This window comes from Trematomus bernacchii, unplaced genomic scaffold, assembly GCF_902827165.1.
Source record: "Trematomus bernacchii unplaced genomic scaffold, fTreBer1.1, whole genome shotgun sequence".
NCBI classification, from domain to species: Eukaryota; Metazoa; Chordata; class Actinopteri; order Perciformes; family Nototheniidae; genus Trematomus; species Trematomus bernacchii.
Window position 1 is genome coordinate 3,393,525 of NW_022987739.1, and position 21,278 is coordinate 3,414,802.

At 41.2% G+C, this 21,278-nt stretch overlaps 1 protein-coding gene across 1 annotated transcript in view; it reads right to left on the reverse strand.

Moving 5' to 3' along the window:
- Nucleotides 1–21,278, reverse strand: part of sema6bb (sema domain, transmembrane domain (TM), and cytoplasmic domain, (semaphorin) 6Bb) — a 148,971-nt gene that overhangs the window by 66,338 nt on the left and 61,355 nt on the right. Inside the window, exons 2-5 of the mRNA XM_034146661.1 lie at nt 14,002–14,126; nt 11,826–11,940; nt 4,449–4,509; nt 4,241–4,303 (exon numbers count right to left, since the gene is read on the reverse strand). Of these exons, the coding sequence (XP_034002552.1) occupies nt 4,241–4,303; nt 4,449–4,509; nt 11,826–11,940; nt 14,002–14,107 (345 nt within the window). The 5' untranslated portion in view covers nt 14,108–14,126. The remainder of the gene's footprint in view (nt 1–4,240; nt 4,304–4,448; nt 4,510–11,825; nt 11,941–14,001; nt 14,127–21,278) is intronic.

The window sequence follows — 21,278 nt, forward strand, 5'->3', positions numbered from 1 at the left end:
TAAATATTCAGGCAGCTTGACCTCCAAAATGATGAGGAAAACAGCAAGAGGTACTCGGGGAATACAAAGCCTGTAGCAATCATTTGAACACAAAAGCCCCGCGGTAAACACTGTAGCTCGACAGGAACGTCACTGTAACATTGATTTCATGATACACAATTCATATCATTTGGTTACCAAAATATATATTTAATTAGGTCTTTGTTGGTTCGTTAAGGCTGCATCAAAGCTGAACTTATTACAGGGCTTAAGCAAACAAAAAGATGATGCAATTCTTTGTTGAAAGAAGAAATGCTGTGCACACTTTGGTCCAATTCAGGTATTTCATGAAAAAGGCAAGATTAATCACGCTGCGTATATTACAAAATGGATCCCAGACAATGAAATTACATCAAATAGTGTATGTTTCTTTCACATATATGATTGTGTTAAGGCGCCTGCTGGGTCATCACCATGTTAACATTTTTCATTATTTATTAAAAAGGTATAGTATGCAGTATTTTCAAATGTATAGGTTATAGAAAGATTACCCCTCTCAGTCATCACTTATGTCCCACTAAAGCTGTGTGGAGGTCTGTATGGGACCTTGCCCTTTGATGGTATTTTCTCCTTTCTTCTTATTTTGCTGTGTTAGGCATGTTTCTTGGCGTTAACAAAGAGCTTTTGGGCCCCACATGAGGTGTAACTCAGCCAGTAAGCAGGGTTTGTCGCCCAGAGTCATTCCCTGGTAGTGATGTTGCCCTTTCTCCCGCCCCTCGGCATCTGTCTTGTAAAGGTAAGCTGATACTAAGGCATAAGCTACCTTGGGCAAATGTATGATACAGTGGCGGTAAATGACGATGAGAAAGGATTGTTACATTGCTGCGTGTTTTTATATGCTCAAGTGTCTCTCCTTTGATATGAAAGTTCGACTTATTTGAATGCATTACTGTATGTAGCAAAACTGGTATAACTAACGCGCGCACGCGTGCACACACACACACACACACACACACACACACACACACACACACACACACACACACACACACACACACACACACACACACCACACACACACACACACACACACACACACACACACACACACACACACACACACACACACACACACACACACACACACACACACACACACACACACACACACACACACACACACACACACACACACACACACACACACACACACACACACACACACACACAAGTACTGTACACAGTGTCGACTGATAATGAGATCTACTGGGCATCCAACGGTCTTTTCGCTTCTCCTCTGTCACTATCGGCTAGCTCACTTTAGAGACCGGCTCTAAAAAACACATTAAAAAGGTGTGTGGCTCTTTTTTCTCACACTCACTCGTTAAACAGTGAGACGAAAAAGAAAGAGACAGAAAGACTATTTGACTCTCCTCCGATCTCCTTCAACTCCATGTCTCCTCACAAACACATCGGAGCATCTGTTGATGGCATCTTGGCCTCTCAGTGGGAGATGAGAGAGGCAGCAGGAGGGTGCTTACCTATAGGACTCCTTCATACTCACCAAGCATGTATCACACACACACACACACACACACACACACACACACACACACACACACACACACACACCACACACACACACACACACACACACACACACACACACATCACACACACACACACACACACACACACACACACACACACACACACACACACACACACACACACACACACACACACACACACACACACACACACACACACACACACACACACACACACACACACACACACACACACACACAGCTGACAGGCCACAGCAGTATTTTATAAGTGGTCCCTTTCGGCTGCCTTTATTCAAAGTTTTATGGGAAAGGAAATGCATTAAACAAAATGTTTCTCGGGGAAACCACTGACTGTCAACTTTGTTAACTCCACAGGGTATCTATAAATGTTGATGCATTTTAGATGTATTGGTAAAACTCTGTGGTCATTTTTTGGCTGTATTTTGTGTTGTCGCTGTTGTTGTAGCAGTAAAACATTGCACACTGCTTGTTTGCAATAAACACTTTTGCAATTTCTATAATATTTATTTATAATTTGTTGACGTTACCGGTTCCTACTCTTATTTCTTCCCTCTTTAGAAAATACTGCTACTTTCTTTTTTACAATGTGTATTATTTCTGTTAAATTAGTTGATAATATGTAAGTCTACTCTCTCTCCTTTTGCCACACTGTTCATTTCCCTGCTTCGGGGCAAACATTCTGATTCTGAGTGCAGGATCACATTACTTTGTCAGATCTATGTAGTTGAACACAGACATAATGTCACTTTCAGTCCCATATAAACTATAGTGACTCTAAACACATGGTAAAGGCTTCTATAAATAATACCGGCTGCACCCTGGCCAGTGTGTGAGTGAGTGACCGAAAGTGCCTGTGTGTACCTGCATACACACAAACAAGCACATCCCATTCAGTTGCGTCCGGGCCCATGAGCTGACGGAGAGGACCTGGCAGCGGTGTTATCTCGCTCACATTGCCGTGTGACTCACAGCCTCACCAGGCAGCAGCACAGTCATTAGGGGCGAGAAGACCTTTCATATCTCGGCCGGCCCCTCAGCTCTCCTCAGGGCCGGCCAACAAGGACCAACTCTCTCTCTCTCTCTCTCTCTCTCCTGCTGTCAGCTAGGCTTTTTGTCTGCATCCCTCTATTCTCCATTGTGTTCCTGTCTGGCACTGTCTCACACATATTTAATGTCAGGTGTTCTCTCACTGTGTTAAATAAGTCACTTTTTTCTCTGCCTGGAGGGGACAGATCCCATGTTTCCCCTGCCAACCATCACCACTTCACACACACACACACACACACTGACTTTGTATGTGTGTGTGTGTTGGAGATATAAGGGGTATTCAGGCGTGGGCTGCTGGTGGCTGTTGGGACGTTTCACCCCATTCACTTTCTCATCGGATCATTTTCCCAACGCCCACCTGCATTTTCTGAGGGCACAAACCGCATTCCTAACCCATCACGGTGGAACAAGAGGTGGATAGGTAGGAGGGGCTCTGTTCCTCTGATCAATGTGTGTGTGTTAGATGAGCAGGGACAATGACACAATATCTGTCAGAGCCCTCCTCCTGGTGAGGCTGAGCAAGCAGGCATGACAGTGAGATGACTGGCACAATGAAAGCAGAGCTGCAGGCAGGAAGGTAGGACGTGTGCCAGAATAATGAGAAAGAGGAACAGCGCCAGACAAACAATCTGAGTAACTGGACAAGATTTCAACATATTTCACTATCAATGTGGCATTCAATATATTCAGTGTAACTTTCTACTGTGCGTATCTTGGCATATTATCTGTAGTTCCTTAAGGGGCTTTTCAGAAATGTCAGCCCTTTAAAAAAATATGCTGATTCAATCACTACTCTGAGATACAACTCAGAAAATGCCTCCAGTAACAGAGTGTTAAATAACACATTAAATGCTAAAGTAACCTAAAAAACAATACATGAGGAGCTTTCTAATGGTATTTTAAAGTCTGTGTTTCAGCCAGATTATTGTACTATTAATACTTGATATGATGTTGGCCCATTTAACATGAAAACACTACTGTTCTAAAGAGAATAAGCATGATAGGGCCTCTTTAAAGTGATGTTTTGTCATCATTCATGATAAGGCTTTTTAAAGAAAGCTATACTTCATAGAATTACATTTCCAATGGATCACACTACTACTTATATATAAAGGGATGGGTAGAGGTGAACACATACCAGTTCTACATAACACTCAACTACACATCTGTAAGGAGCCTTCTTGACGTCTTTCAGCTCATTATTTTCATTTTACGGCTTAAACCTTTAGTGTTTTGGTTCAGTCTCACTGCTCTCATCATCATGCAGCTGCTTTGAAAGAGAATCTCTGATAAACACACTCTATCTACCTGCCAAGCAGAGTTAGTGGCTCTCTGGTGAACTTTGTGAAGCATTTTTCAGCTTAAGTGCCAGATATTTCCCTCAGGAGTTGGTGGAGAACAAACACAGAGCGACAAGATTATTGTTCTTAAATGTGCCTGATGACCATAAACCCAACTCTAAATAAATACGCTGTGTTGTTCTATGTGTAGATTAGCAGCTCTTTGCTATGACATTGGCCATATCAACTGTATTAAGTGTCAATGTCAATGTTGTGTTAACAGGTTGTTGAACTCCCTCAATGAAAGATAGAGAATGTGGAGAATCAGTCACTCTGTCTCACCTCATGCTTGCCCTTCATCCTGCAGATCCTGATGTCATTCTTGTTCGACTCCCACGTCCTTTTCTGTATATAAAAAAGCACACATACACACATTCATGCGTGATTACACATTTGCATTTCTATATAGTAGAAGATGACATTTTCCAGTGACAAATGATACCTAATTGAAATGAATACATGCTACAGAGTCTGTCCTAAAGGTTCTCACCTTGCTGTAGAACATCTCGTCTCCTGCAACGATGTCCAACTCCACACGGAAAAGGTCATCCCTGCAGAGAGAGAGAGAGATTGGGAGTCAGCCAACGCAGCACTATACGAAGCTTAAGGTAAGGCACTTATGAAAACTATGAAAACCAGTTCCACAGTACAGCATGGATATTATTTCTAGCTCAGAACAGTGCAAGTCGATGCAGATTTTCTCTGGATGAAATCCAAGCCACACACTTAATACAAACTCTGAGTATGAATATTTCCACTATATATTACATCAGTGTGGTTATACAACTAAATAATTCTGTGTGCAGCTATGTAATGCATATATATATATATCAGAGACTTTTATTACTTTAAGTTGATCAGACCCTCAGAGATAGGAAACAGCTTTATAATGTCTTTCATTTCTCCCAATATATATGAGGAATGGTACCCGACTGCATAATGTTCCATATCTCCCCTTTGCCTTTTGCTTCTTCTCATTAAACTCTACGTGCTGCATTGAAATGGCCCCCAAATTCTGCTTATCAGTCTTATTCAAAAGCCTGAAATTGAATTAATGGATGATTTAATGAAGTTGTTAAGAGTGGTGCTTGCACACCCCCACATGCTGCCTACACGGGGTCCTAAACCAAACACTATCTACTAATGATATTCTGAACCCTGCTTTCTCTCATGGTGGGTGCCTAATTGTAATATATGTACTATAACAATGGCTTGTATGTACAAAGTCATACATTTATTTACCCTCATGAAGGTGCATAACGTACGTTGGCTGTGTGGTGTGTTCAACTGCGTCTTTCTGGCCATTGGACGTGAGGCAAAGCAACAGTCCCAGCTTTTTATTTTTGATGTTGGCTTGGTGTGTGCACCTTTAATCTGCTGATGATTTCTCAGTAACCTTGGATACTCCTGTGAAAATGCCAGCTAAATGAGAGTTGGGCTTGGCAGCTCTCGTAGCAGCTGACGCCTGCATATTGATCAAGGCCTCCGTATCTGCTGGGATGAATCTAGAGCTTGGAGATCATCTAAGCAAAGGGCCGGGGCTCTGGATGGGCTAATCTGTAAATCTGCCATAGCCGTGTTATTGCTGCAGTATCGATCCCATCTCTGAACAAGCTCTGCCTCCCAGTACTGCATGTTCTCTTGGTTTCTCCTTTTCCTTTGATAGCAGAGGTTATCATGTATGCATCCATGTACAGGTGCCTGCTCATGTGAGTAATCGTACCACCTCGGTGTGTGTATCAATGTGTGTTTGCATCTGTTTCTCTAAGAGAGATAAAGCGGTGAGAATGCGTGCATGATGAGAGCGCAGGTAAACCATCAAGGTTACTCCAATCCTGAATAATTCATCCTCACTTCCTGCTGGCGTTTTAGTAAGATTCCCACTCTTACTCAACCTCGCAGAATGGGACAATGGCTAAGTAGCTAAGAAGTGCAAAATCACCAAACAGTAGCTCAGTGCTTCTCTGCTTAACAGGTCAGAGTTTAAACGTTCTCCAAACAGTGGAGTGGGCCAGAGTGTGAGGCGTAATCTCATCCAGGCTGCTTCAGCGTTGTCTCAGCATTAACATAATGAATATAGCAACAGGCCTCCTAGTCAGAGTGGCTGGCAGCCAGCGCTGTTGCCTCTGATGGTGCAGAGGAGGGGGGATTATTTATGGTGCAGCCTCTCTCTCCATCCCTGATCCTGCCTTCCAGGTTGTTTGAATGATGCAAAGCCTGTATGTTTTTCATTTGTTTGTATGTATGTGTGTCAGTGGATTTAATGTTTACTGCATGTAGTAGAAGGTTAGGAATCAGGACTAACATGTGAACTGGCTCAGTCAGTAGGGGCTTGGACTGGGAGCTGTAGGGTCACCGGTTCAAGTCCCCGACCAGACCTAAAATATGGAGTGTGGACTGCTACTTGGAGAGGTCCCAGTTCACCTCCTGCCCTGCCGTGGTGCCCTTGAGCGAGGCACCGGACACCCCCCTTCCCCGCACACTCCCATTGCTCCCCGGGCGCTGTACAATAGCTGCCCACTGCTCCTAGTACTAGACTCCTGGTACTAGGATGGGTTAAATGCAGAGAACACATTTCACTGTGTGTGCTGTGTGCTCTGCATGTGTGACCATTACAGAGGGGTTCATCCCTCCCAATTCTATTCTAACTATTTCTTTATGTGGCAGGAGCCTTGAATAGCCTTGATTCATTAGGTCATACAGAGGCGCCTCAACTCACAACCAACCATAAAACCTACAAATCAAGTCTCCGATTTCTTTCTCTTTGTCTGGGTGTAGGTGTGTGTGTAGGATGTGCACGTGCCTGAGCTGTTATTTCATATATACGCCTCCGACCCTTTTTGACCCGGCTGATACAGAGTCAACACAGAGTCTGAAGAGAAACTGTCAACATTTCTGAAATGACCAGCTCATGAACTTTCTCCATGCAGCAGTCCAAACAACGCCAGCCTCAAGGTCAAGACATCTTAATCCACCCGGCTTTGCAGTATTTCCTTTTAGTTTAACTTCTCTTCTTCGTGCTATTAGCTATATTGTGGTTTAGCGTGAGCAGCAATGAGCCGGTCTGAGCCTTTCAATAGTGTTTAGGCAGAGCTGATCCACTGGATGACATTAAAATGGAAGGATTTGAGCTGACCACATAGTTACCCTGACACTTCTGCTGACTGAGGGAGAGGACTGTGTGACTCTGTGATTTTGCATGCATTTGGGTGACAGTAAATATATGCATGAGTTAGTGGATCACATACTAAATTCTAAAAAGTCAAACGGTAGTGCTCCCAAAACTTCAAAAAGAGCAAAAGCAATCTTGCACACCGTACTAAGTTCTTACTTAGAGCAAAGTTTTGGTCAAAGATATTCATCAGACATTAAAGTCATTAAGCATCATCGTCATAAACGTGACTTTAAGGCTGCAGCAAACGCCAAAAAATGAGTTAAATCCCACTACAGGACTTAAAGGTAGGGTATGTAAGTTTGAGAAACCGGCTCGAGATCGCTAGAATTTGAAAATACACAACCGGAGAAAATCTGCCACTTCCTTACAGAGCCCCTCCTCCAACACACACGAACGCGCACATGACCAATGAGGGCACGAGATAAGTTTGTGCCCCGATGGAAGGCTGACAGGCAGGTAGGCCATCCAGTTATTTTAGCCGGGCCGGTTAAAATGATTGGTCGTACTTTTTACAGTACTACGGCTTCCACAGATGACATTTTTTAAGATATTCATTGCTATCGGGATGTTAAGAGCATTCCATGGAATATAACAAAAAGTGTATCTCGAGCCGGTTTCTCAAACTTACCTACCCTACCTTTAATACCTAATACATCTAGACAAGAAATGTTTTTAAAAATCCATAAAAACAATCCTAACACTAGACATGTTAGAAGAAATATTCATTTACTTAAAAAGGAAAGTATAAGTGAAATAATAATAAATAAGTATACTCATGTATGCAGCGATTGCAGAGCATAATAGATTTTTCCAGCATTTTTGAAATGGTTAATTGCCTGAACTGTTGAAAAGTTGACTTCTCATTGCATCTGATAGGAATCTTTGTTTAAGTGTGATCTTCTTTTTTAAGTAAATAAAACCCATCTTTTGAAATCCACCTGTCACTCCTTTTGCCAGCAGCTTGGTCGGTCACACTGACTTATCAAAGGAAAGATGCTTTACAGGGTTCCCACACCATCTTAAACTTCATATTCAAGGACTTTTCAAGGATTTTCACGGCCCATTGCCCCACATTTAAGGACCCACACAGCATAGATTGAGACAATGATAACGGTTAATTACTGTTACAACACTGATAATGAGATCAAGAAGCCTTCACAGGAGCTCACAGACAACCATTAAGAAGAGAGAGAGTCCTCTGTGTGTCACAGCGAGAGCAGAGGATGTGCTCCTCTGCTCTCTCTATCACAGAACGGACACTTATTAACGAGATGAAAGGCTAAATACCAGTTATATTTCTATTAATGTAGAAAATATATAAATTAAAGCATGTTCAATGACGTGTGTCCATTTATTTTTCGTTTAAAAACTGGAACTGTAGGATCCATGTTCCATGATTAATCAAGATAATTAGTATTAATCATTGGTTTTTATCTTAACCTGCAGATTAACCAAAAGTTATATTTCAATTAACATAAATCTGCAAGTCATTGGCATTAACTTGTTTACACTAAAGGCCAAACAGAATACTATGACGATTAGTCCAGAGGGAACACCTTATAGTTAGTGGTGTAATCTATTGAAGTAAATGTGTTCTAGTATTGTACTTAAGTGCTCTAAGAGGTAATTAACTATTAGTATGTTTGATGTAATGCTACTTTACACTTCTACTCTCCAATATTTTGAGAAGCCATTAGTGTACTTGTTACTTATTTTCTTACAGATTCAGATTATTATCTAATATAAATAAATAGAAATCAACTAATAAATAAACATATTGACACATAATCAAAGCTACAGTAAAACATCCAGTAGCAGTATAAAAAGTAATTAGCTCCACAGCTGTGAAAATATGAATGCTAGAATAAACATAATCCAGTAATTGGTTTTATATAAATGATTCTGAAATGGGCTATTACTTGTGCTTTTTTACTTAAGTATATTATAATCCCAGTACTTTTGTACTTCTCTTTAAGTAAGATTTTGAATGCAGGACTCTAACCTTGAACAGTTTCCTTTACAATTCACATTTGAATCAGAGTGCTCTTCCACCACTTATTACAGAACTAGTGTATTGTGTGGGGAAAGTCTGTGGTGTGTGTCCATGTGAGTGTTTGTGTCTCTCCCTACAATCTTTCCCTTTCCTACATGCTGGACTCTCTCAAGCTGCGGCTCTACAGCTGTCTGCGTTACCTCCCAGGACACCAAGCCTTTGCAACAAGTGAGCGTCTCCCTGTTTGTCTGCCATGAGGCATTTGACCCGGCCATGACCCCCCCCCCACCGTGTCCTCTGAGGTCAGCGTCTGCGGGCCAATAAACCGAGCCACCACCAACCTGGCAGTAAGTCAACACACTTTCCTTTCCAAGAAATGCAAAACGTAAACAAACGCGTGCGGAGCCAGATGGCAAAAAACCCCGTACTATTTATCACAATTAGAACAGTTAATCAAGAATTGGCTTCCTTCCTTTGTTCATCTTGCCGATAGATAAACACACACTACAATTGGTTTATATTTTGTATTAGCCCTGGATCCGGCGGAAGACCACAGGATCCACAGCTGCTCATCTGGACAGCAATGAAATGGGGCTTAACACAGCGAGACGCTTTACTCCAACAGCCACCAGCCAAATACATGGTTTACTTTCATTTAGTGGGGATGGGGAGAGGACAGGGAAAGGTGGCTGCTCTCTGCAGGTGCTCCAAGCAGGGATTTAGCAGTGCTTGCAGTCTGAAGAGCATGCCATGCTAATAGTGACAGGAATTGGGGATGAGTGAGGCGTCTTATCAAGCCGTGCACTCTGTAGGAGCTGCTGGCAGCCATACCTGCCTCCACACAGGTTCTTATTTAGAAATTATACTTGTTATGCCTCCCTGCTGGGTTTGTCTTTGGCTCACACAAACATTTACAGACAGATCTGGATTTTTTTCTAGGCTGATCCTTTTCTGTCAGGAAGCCGCAAACACTATTAGCCACTTAGGAGAAATGTATAAATATACTAGTGAAACGCTCTTTCTGTGAATCTCTCTTCCAAAAGTGAACCCCCCTCGCCTCGCTCTCTTTCCGCCTGTCAGACGAGCGTTTCATTATCTGGTTGGCTGAGACATTCATATCAGTTTACCCCTGCTAGTCAGTAAAAAGCTCTGCAGCTGTAAATTGAAATTAACGTCACTCAGACGGCTTCATAGCTCTTTTTATATTTTAAGGCAGACTGTAGTAGCTGTAGCTGTCTGTGTGGAGTTTAACTATCTGACTGAGTGTATGTGTGTGCTGAGCGCAGACAGAATGGCTGGAACCCTGTCACATACTTTGATATATTTACTACCAACGCTCAGTAGTGAGGTTAGAGCAGCTGGAGGCCAGGGACCGGGTCATTTCCTGGACCACAGTGGCGTCTCTTATTGAAAACCACTTCAGTCTTCTTTCAGACTGCCACTACAGCAAATAACCAGCGCCATATGTGGAGACTCACTATGTCTCTTTTTTATAGCATGTTTCAAGCAACATTTAATTTTAGGACAACATGGGTAATAAATCTTGAGGTGTATGTTTTCTGTTAGTCCTGTCTGTTTCAGTCGGGCTCCTGAATGGCCCCGGGGGCAGCAGATGTAGCTTTACAGTGTAAACCTGGTGCAGCTGAGCCTCGTCTGGCCCTCCTGACCAGCGCTTCTGTCCAGGATCAGCACATTCACCACACTGACAACAGATGGGGACCAGCTTCATATGGAGACCAAACTAGAAAACATATGTTGAGCTAAACACAAGCTAATGGAACAGATTTGTTATAAAAAAGACTTAAGTGGCACATTCATTTTACCGAGCAATTAAAAGAGATTATAGAACTTTTGATAAGGGTGTTACAACTTTCTGAAAGTGGCTTCACTGGAATAATAACTGATTGACTTTCAAGTTGTAATGTTGAAATAATGCAAGGTTTATTAAAGGGTCGCTATTATGCAGTTTTTGAGCCTGAAAACTATGCTAAAATCCTAAAAGTTCACGTCAGACAGAGTTTATCTCCCACACACTCCCCCCCCCTGCCTAAAACACCTCCTTTATTTACTTCCTTAGTGTAGTGATATCACTATTGATCACTTGCGCTTCTATTGGCCAGCGCTCAAACACATTGTACGTGACAGGCTAAGGGGCGGGACATCTCTAAGCCGTTGACCAATCACAAAAGAGCCGGCCAACTAACCAAGCAGAGCAGACTGGGCTCTGGTTTCAGACATAGGGTGAAAAGAGCTGCTTCAGCACAGGTGGTATGAGAAAAATAAAGAGCTTTTTGTACATTAAAGCATGTTAACATGTCACTAACACGTTAGCTAGTGTGCAGTTAGCATGTTGAAACATAAACCAAAGTGTTGGACGACAACCCAGCAAGCAAGAGTTGGTACTGATGGTATGTTTTATTAGTAAACTAAGATCTGAAATACTGCAACTCCTAAAATACTGTCCAGTGAAAATAGCTTACGTTGCTTGGCAACACATGCAGTGATAACAGACAATCCAACAGATATCAAAGCTGGTTTTGACAGAGCTATATATATATATACCTTTATTTATGTGTGTGAGGCAAACAATCAAAGGCAAATCACAGATCCAAGATTTTTCAAAGCCTATTCTCACTTTAGATAGATATAAATTATCTGTGTATACTATACATGCATTAGTATGAGTGTGTGCGATGTACCTGGCTCCAATGTAGAGCGTCCGATTGACCTGCAGGATCCTCTGGATGTGAAGAGGCTCTTGTCTGAGCCATGTCCGGTGGGGTCGGCCCAGAAACACTGCATGTCTTCTCACGACTGCGGATGAAAAAAGGGACAGATACACATAATGGACGATTCCGAAACTGACATCGAAATAGAAAAGTAGTCAACATAAAAGTGGTTTGCTGTTAGGTTGTTTTGACAGCTCTGAGGCAGTTACAGGTATTCAAGGTGACAACTTTTGAGACCTGCATTTGAAACAGCAGTATTTCTGCTACATTAAGCCCACAAAGCCACAGAGCAGAGCACAAACCGAGGAACAACAAAACAAATAAGCCTCTGAAAATAAAACATGTCGGATCTATAAATCATATGTCACTGTAATATTTAAGTTTCGTTTGTTGTTGATTTGGAGACGCTTTTCATGAAATGTTGCTGCTTTTTGTTGACACATTTGGCAAGACATATTCTGTCAAACATTTCAGATCATTCATAAAGAAAGACATCCAGAGAGACGTGACATTTTCAAGAGCATCAAAGAGGTAAAACAAAATGTTCAAAGTGTTTCGGAGGATAAGGAACTTGGTACATTAAGAAAGGGAAACCTTAGGGGAGACAGATCAGAGATAAAAGAAGTGGAGCATTTTCAGCAGGTTTCTATCATGTTGTCCCACAAGCAGAAATCACACGTATAAATCAGATGCATTAGCAGTGTGGCTATCCTTGATTGACCTTCAGTGAGGTGAATATTTTCATCCTCTCATCTCATCGCTCTTTCATCACTACCTCTTTCAATCCTACAGTATATACTTTTCGCTGGTTTCACCTCTATGTTTTGTCTTCTTCAGATAATTTCTACCCTGTAATTTCTTCCTCTTGTATCTATGTCGCTCTGCCATGGAAAACAACTGTGATTCATCCGCTTCTCTCTCTGTCCACCTCCACACTCTCCTCATGTCTGACCCTCCAGATAAGCCTGCATTTTCTTTGATGATTTATAACCAGACTTGTGGGGTAACAGATTACGTTTAACTGGGTTATGTAATCAGGTTGGAAAAAAACTGGTAATTGTATTCCCTTACAGTTACATACAAAATATGGGCAGGATTTCAATGTTAAAATGCATTTAACAATACAAATCGATATTTTATAGGTAGATGTACTGCCTGTATTTTATTTTGGTTTTCATTAAGGCTACTTTCATCCATTTTTCTTAAAGATCTTTTTGAATGCAGTAGGTGAACACTTGTTTTTTTTTTTCAACAACAATACTGTTTGTCAAATGTCAAACAACATTTGTAAATTAGTATCCTGTAAAACTACCCTATAATTCAAGAGGAAACATTTCTGATACTAAATATCAGAAATGTTTTATACTTAATACACTTAAGTTAAGCCATCATATTTTTTATATATTTTACTTGTGTTTATTACAACTGCATTTGATATTGAGGTGACCCATAAATAACAGAAACTTAATTTAATTCTGTGATACTTACATTAGGTTACTGATGACATATTTTCCAATTAACTAGTAATTGTACCACAATATCTTTTTTAAGTAACCCTCCCAACCCTGCTTGTACCTGATGTAAACAGCTGCTGAGTCTGAAGCAGCCTCTCCAGTGCAGCGCTCAGTGGCCTGTCAGCCTCTCTACGCTCTACTCTGTGGTATTGATACGTCGAGAAGGGTCTGGACTCAGCGGGGAAACCATCAATCAATAATATTGAACTGCAATCAATCAAGATAGGGTCTGAGCTGGAGACTGCCAAGCTGATACGGAGACTCAAAGTCTGAGTGTGTAAGCGTCTCTCAAGGGTGTGTGTGTGTGTGTGTGTGTGTGTGTGTGTGTGTGTGTGTGTGTGTGTGTGTGTGTGTGTGTGTGTGTGGGAAAGTCATGAACGTGAGAGCCCCCTCCTATACTCTCATTCCTGAGTGCGACCCCACACCTCCTGACCTGTACGCAAGTCAACACCCTTCGTGTCAGAGTCTGTCTGACCTTCACAGCCCACGCCGTGACCCCTAAGCCTCTTTTGTGCCCTCCCACTCAATTCAACACCGGCTGCGACCCCACACCTCACACTTCACAACCTGGGGGGGAGGTACGCAAGGGGGAGAAGGTGCCTAGAGGGTGAGAAAATCAGCGAGTTCAATACCTTCGGTGGGGATGTAGTTGAGGGGCCCCGGTTCCTCTGGGAACGCCGAGCTGACCGCTTGGAGCAGCCAACACAGCAGGAAGAAGGGAGGGGCCACGGTCGCCATGGCAACACAAAGGCGAAGTCTGTGGAAAAGACGGAAAAAAGGAATTAGTGTTTTTTATGAATGACACAAAGGAGCGAGACACACATAAACACACACAGAGACATTTTTAACTCACTCCATCTCTGAGTAATTAAATAAATGGATGCTGTTTTCTTTATCTTTGCATTCCCTCAGCATCTCTATCTCTTCGCCCGGAGAGAAAAAGCAGCTCCGAGCGAGGGATTAAGTCTCCACTCAGCGGTGGATTCAGCCAGATCGCTGTGGCACAACATGACCACATCAAACTTCACACCATCTATGACACATCTGAGAAAAATGAGAAGGAGGCAAAGGGGCCAACATCTTGGGCTAGACAGAGGGCAGTATATGACCCATAGATTAATGGAAAATCTGTATAGGCATCGAGGGAGTGAAAGGCTCAATACATCAAGTATCATTCAGGATATGAAAGAGGCTGGTGGGAAGTGGTGGTTTGCTAAAATTAAATGATTGCTAGTGACGCAAATCACCTCTCTGACGGCGGAGTTGAACTGTCTGTATTTTTATATCGGGCTGCACTGGGACATGCAGGTCTGCAGGAAGTGATTCATGTGGAAATACAAATGATAGCCAAATTAAGTTACCCTACACGATCCATCTAGAAAATGTACTCGGAGGAGAAAGGCTTGTGCTGTCAATTTGAGCCGCAAACCTCAGAAGGCATGACTGGCTGCCGGTCCGCTACGTCTGCACGCTCTTACTGCAATTTTGTGTGGTGGAACTGAATGTGCATCCAACATGCGCTTTTATCCAAGTTGTTATTATCCTGAGCTCTGACTCATCTGTAATTACCTATCAATATTTCCCTCTCCCATGCGAGCCTGGCATGGAATTGTGTTTTGTCAGCAAAGAATTCACAAACATATTTTGCTAAATCCCATAACTCGATTTTCATCTTGTTGGCGGTTTAACACTGAACGCAATATCCAGGATAATTTGTTTTGAAAATCAAGTGGAGGAGCTTACATCGCCACTGCTGTAAACACAAAGCATTTCTTTCATGTCATGCACAATTGCCACATCTCGTATTTGGATACTCAAGGTTGGATTTCTTTATGCAAAACTGCTCGGCATTTTACTGTGGTCACAGATGCACAATGTGTAAAACAATGCAAAAACAACAACACTTGAATATAAAGTACCCACTATGTCGCCTTTCATTTCTGCGTGTCAGTGTTTATTTTTCACAGACTCTTTTCAAGTCTTTCTGAGTTCATTTCAAACTGAACTGTGTTGTGAATTCAAGAGCTTTACTGGCAAAGATTGAGTATGTCATGTTGTGTATTGTAACCGTTGAAACCATAGACTGTATATGGGTCGTAACAGAAGAAAAAAAAGTCCTGAAAGTTGCCACAAATTTAGAAAGACATTATTGTGTAAAATGTAATTGAATACTTTTGGCAACATTAACTTGCTTAAATGCTTAAACATAGGCTAGTTTAAGTCATTAAAACAGGGAACTGACTTTAATCTCTGTTATAAACAAAAATCTAAATATTGTTTATACCCAAACATCTGCGTCACTTAGCTAAAATGTAACTATTTACAGCTTGTCATATTAGACCAAATAATGCTAATGAGGCAAACAACCTGAGTGTACTGAACTGTGTGAGGGAGAGTTTTATTGATTATAATGAATTATTGTAAGGGAAGCAATGTCTTATCTTAAGTTTACATAGCTGGAACTGGAAATAATGGATCTTGCTCAAACAATCCAAGCCCAGAAGCAATAACCATAACATAAAAAACTTATGGTTATTATGGTTTTACTTGTAAGCAACATTGTAAAATATGTTAATTAACTAGAGTGATTAACATATCAGGTTTATCTTAATCCTAAAAAAAAAAAAATTAAGAACAGAAGAAAGTTCAACAGACATAGAACAAAATGCTGCCTTTCTCTATGCAGGTTCATGGAAACCCTTTACGTCTGTCAGCCTCTCATTCTCTCTCTCTCTCTCGCTCTCTCTCTCTCTCCACAGAAGGGTACAAACAGCCATTGTGCAGCCCATCTCTTTAATGGAGTCTCAGACATAACCTTATCAGGACACATAATCTTTATGGGACATTTCTCACATTCCCTGCGCTGACATCAGAACCAAAGTGGGAGGCATGCTAATTACTCAACACCCACAAGCCAAATTATAGGAGGTGAAGGAGAAAAAAGTCCCCACGAGAAGAAAAGGAGGTCACGGGGTAAAGAGAGGGTGAGATGAAGTGAGAGATAAGTGAGAAAGAGTAAGAGAGAAGATGAAGATGAGAAGTCAGGAAGTCACTATATCCAATCACAGATTCTATTGTTTCTGCTATTAATAATGTATGAATAAATGTCAGGCGGTACGCATTCGATTAGCATAATTAGACACCCTGGGCTATACAATTTCATGGGACAGCAGAATAAGTAGATACACAAGTAGAAAAGTGTGTGTGTGTGTGTGTGTGTGTGTGTGTGTGTGTGTGTGTGTGTGTGTGTGTGTGTATGTGTGTGTGTATGTGTGTGTGTGTGTGTGTGTGTGTGTGTGGTGTGTGTGTGTGTGTGTGTGTGTGTGTGTGTGTGTGTGTGTGTACGCAAATGGTTCAGAGCCAAAGCATCTCTGTAATTATGACAAATGGACGTAGCCGAGTCCATTCAGGAGCCTCGCTGCCTGGCTCAAGCTGTAGTAATACGCCATTATCATTGAACGAGGCATACTGCAAGTCACATATACATTTTGCCATTTGGAGGAGACACTAATACAAAATATCCAACCCCAGGGTGCTATAGCGCTCCGTGTACGAAATTGAAATGGTGGTAGATGTCACGGAAGTCATATTGAAGAAGGCACACTGTGAGGGCTTAAGAAACATTAAAATACTATGCTGTCAGTAGCATATTACTGTGGCACTTATTTCACCGGGGGGGACTATTGTTTTCAGTGTTGTGACAAACATATTCAGGGTTTGAGCTTGTTTTGTGGCGCCATCCCAACAGTCTCATTTGTGTGCCGAGTCAATGCATTTATATTTATTTATATATTCGACACATATGGTAAGCGACGATAGAGAAAGATAAATGCAAGGGATAGCCAGCGGAGGGAAACTTTAGTCGGAGCTTTAAAACACCAACTCTAGCTATCTTTTAGTTACTATTAATGAAACAGGACTCCAGAACCCACCGCCAAGCTCCGTTTACTTCAAATATATTTAAACAACCTTGTTAATTTGACTGGTTCTACAGCACCAGAACAGTTTAATTATGGGTGTTTAGGCAATATGTATATATGTTTATATATATATATGGTAAGTGACGACAGAGGAGGGGAAATGGGAGCGGTAGCTGGTCAGTGAAACTGGTCTGAAGCCATCAACTCTATTGTTTTTACACTATTAATGAAACAGGACCCCTGAACTCACCACTATACACCATTTTAACAACCTTGTTAAGTAGTCTGTTTCCTCAGCACCAGATCAATTTGATGACGGTTCTTTAGGCAAATATACCTATAAGTATATATGCAATTCATAAGTGGCAACGAGGAAGAAACATGGGAAGGATATCTGGTCGAGTTAAACTCAGTCTGAGCTTTAATACCCCATCATCTTGAACGATTAGGAAAAACAGGACTCCTGAACTCACCACTATGCTCCATTTGCTTCAAATCTATTCAAACAACCTTAATTTGTTTGTTTCCTCAGCACCAGATCAATTTGATTATGAGAGTTAAGCCAACAAATAAATATGCAATAAATATGGTAAGGGACGACAGAGGAGGAAAAATGCAATGATAAACGGCCGAGTGAAACTTTAGTCTGAGCTTTAAAACGCCATCAACCCTAACTATCTTTTCTTTACTTTTAATTAAACAGGACTCCTGAACTCACCACCGTGCTCCACTCGCTTCAACAGGATTTACACAGATTTGTTAATCTGTCTGTTTCCCCAGCACCAGATCAATTTGATTATGGGCGTTTAGGCAAGTAATTTCCTAAACAAAGTCATTAAGAGATAATTTAGCCACCGAAAAACAATTGGGAGGGGGAGGGAGTCGGGTGTAGAGGGTGTAGAGGGTGTAGAGGGTGCTATGTCTCTGTGGACCCCATTAAACGACACCAAAATGATCACTACTGTGGATAACTTAGATAACAAATCACCAGCCAATCAGTCAATAATGTCTAGTGTCTTTAGCACAGCCCTAATGAGGACTGATATAGCACTGATACAGAGGCAAGTCGGGGGAAAGAACAGAGGCTTAAAAGAGAAGCGGGAACAGTTTAATGGCGGGGAAGAGATGTGAGGAATTCATGCAATGTGGAATTGGATGCTGTTTGTACAGATGTAGCAATGACCCTCTGCTGTAGGGGGTTCAGATACTTTGCATGCAAATAAAACACCTCGTAGCCAAATGAAGGTGTTAATATGCTCTAAATGCTTTTGTCACTTATTACAGTTGCCATGGCTCTCCGTTCATCCTCTCCTCAATCTACCGTTTCCCTTTTTAACATCTCATTACGCATTGCTTTATCTCTCCCTCAGCACCAGTGTTGTCGACATGTACGTTCTGGATGTGTTTTTCATTACACAGCCATGAGGTACTGGCACCAAAAATTGGACGGTTGAAAGGAATCCCAAGATTATGCGTGTCCTAGATATAGGAACATGGTAATGAAATAGAGCAGCATTAATGGGAAAACTGTGGTGGTTAGGGTATTTATGATTAAAATATTTAACAGCGTGGCTGTCAATTATTATACTGAGGTATCAAAACTGGTAGCACAGTATCAAGCAGGCAATAGTCTGATATAATCCCTTTTCACACTGGTTGCCCAGCTTTAAAAAGCCTGAACGATAAAAGGAAAATTCAAACATGGTCTGTTTCATGCAAATCCTGTTATCATGATGTTACAAGGCAAATTACATTTGAATACTCACCAAATATATTATTTTTTAATATGATTTAATATAAAAGGTTGCTGTTTTCAGTGGAAAAGCTTGGAGAAAAAACATCACCAAAATGCACCAAAACGGTAGTAAGGATGTAAAGAGTTTATATCAGGAGCTAATTCAGAGTAAACTTTGGACAGTACTTTTCACTTGCACTCAACAAATGTCCTAAAAAAAACTGTCCAAATAAATGCTAATGTTGCTCTAAATATGTATAACAGTTATTTTCTCGCAATGTTGTATTTAACAGCTCGTCATGATGCTCGTCATGATGCCCCAAAGTGTAATGAAGTGGAAATGTTAAAGTGCAGTTGTTGTCATGACTTTTGGCTGATTCATAATAGTGGTGTCAAGATTTAATCATGGTGTTTAAATGAATCCCCAATACGTTTGGTTGTCTTTGTGACATGACAGAAGCTATCGTAGCAGTAAAAGAAGACATGGTAACCTTGCCTTGATTCCATTCAATTCATTAAAAAAATAAAAAGCTCTGTTCAAAAAGATTATACTGGATCGAAGCCAACCACAATCTGAGGATTTCAAGCCCTAATAACCTTTGTTATTGTAAGGAAGATAAACTCGAAGTACCAAAAGACTTCGGGATTGATTTTGAAAACGCTTAATAACTTTTTAGAAGGAATTAATGTTCAGAGAAATACTCCTTAGCCGCAGGATTAAGGGTGAGCTCTGCTTTTATTGTTCCACATCACCGAGAGGACCTTCAGAGTGTGGAACATGAAACTGTGTTCGTACAATGGAAAGTGTATTAAGTAAGAGGTGGAGGATTTTATGATTGTTTCATTTTCTTTATGCAGGCTTAAGGACACCACATAGATTTCCCAGAGACTTGCCTAATTCTCATATTAGTGATAGTGGAGAGGCTGCTTTTTAGAGTGTAGAATCAATGACAGGTGATAGCCTGCTGCTCCGTTGATCTCCTATCAGCAATAACATAAGATGCTGTACACATCGAGGGATGTGAAGAGGAAAGAGAATAAAGAATAAGACGTGAGAAAGAACACTGTGAGTGAAGAATCAAGGCAAAGGGGGAAATAAACACAACAGCTATATCAAAAGAGTTTTTAAAGTGAATACAGGACACGGTGAGACAAATAAAATGATAAATATAATGCACTACAGGGTGTAATGAAGGGAAACACGAGAGAAAAAGAGACAAGTAAAGGCATTCAAACAGACAGGGGGAGTCACACCGGACATAAAGAAATTGAAGCCAAGAATGTCTGGAATGAGAGAGACAGAAAGACAAAGAAACAGAAGAGAGGAAGAGCGTGGAGCCAACAGTACACTTGCATTGCCAGATTTATATCCATACTGGGCCAAGATTGAACTAGTGGGAAGGACCTCCTGGCTCTGTATTAGCCTGGTTTTCAAAGTATCTAAAGGGATGACATGTTTCTCTTTTTCCTCATGTGAAGTAAAGGGGAGTCCCTCAGGGCTCTATACTTGGACCATTGCTGTTCCGCCTTTACATGTTGTCTGGAGGCCACTTAAAATCAAAAACACAATGTATGTTGCCATAATTATGCTGATGATACACTGTTATACAAAACTCATGCTTGTCCCCTGGAGTCCTAAACTCTCTTAAGTCACTGATTGAAAGCATTAAATACTTGAAGAACTGGATGTCCTGCAACTTCCTCCAAGTTAACAAAGACAAAACCAAATTATGGTTGGTGGTGCTGATCCTCTGTGGCAGGAGATATGTTCTCATTAGACTCTTTCTTCCTGGAGGTTCAGTGCCACAAAGGTCATACATCTGGTAAATGTGTTTTTTTTTTGTTCACTATGGCTTTACTGCATGTATTAGAGCCACATCAACACAGACTGCTTTTTGCTCTTTTTCTAAAAAAATCTAAAAACATATTCTTCTTTCTGTGTCTTTGTATGCACCATTTACACCAAAGCAAATTCCTCGTATGTTTAAAATTACTTGGTTATACAATTGGTTCTGAGCCTGGTTGTGGTTCTGCCGCTTATCATCTTCAAAAATATCTAGTTTAACATTCTTCTCACTAACATGCTCATTATATATAGATAATTGAAGCAACATTTTCAAGCTAAAAAAACGTTATTCAAAATGCTTCTGCCAGAACGTAAGCCTAACATTTTCATCAGATCACACCTGACACTTGTCAAATCTCTGAAATGGTTTCCAGTTAGTGCGTTTCTGAGTTAATTACAGAGTGTTTC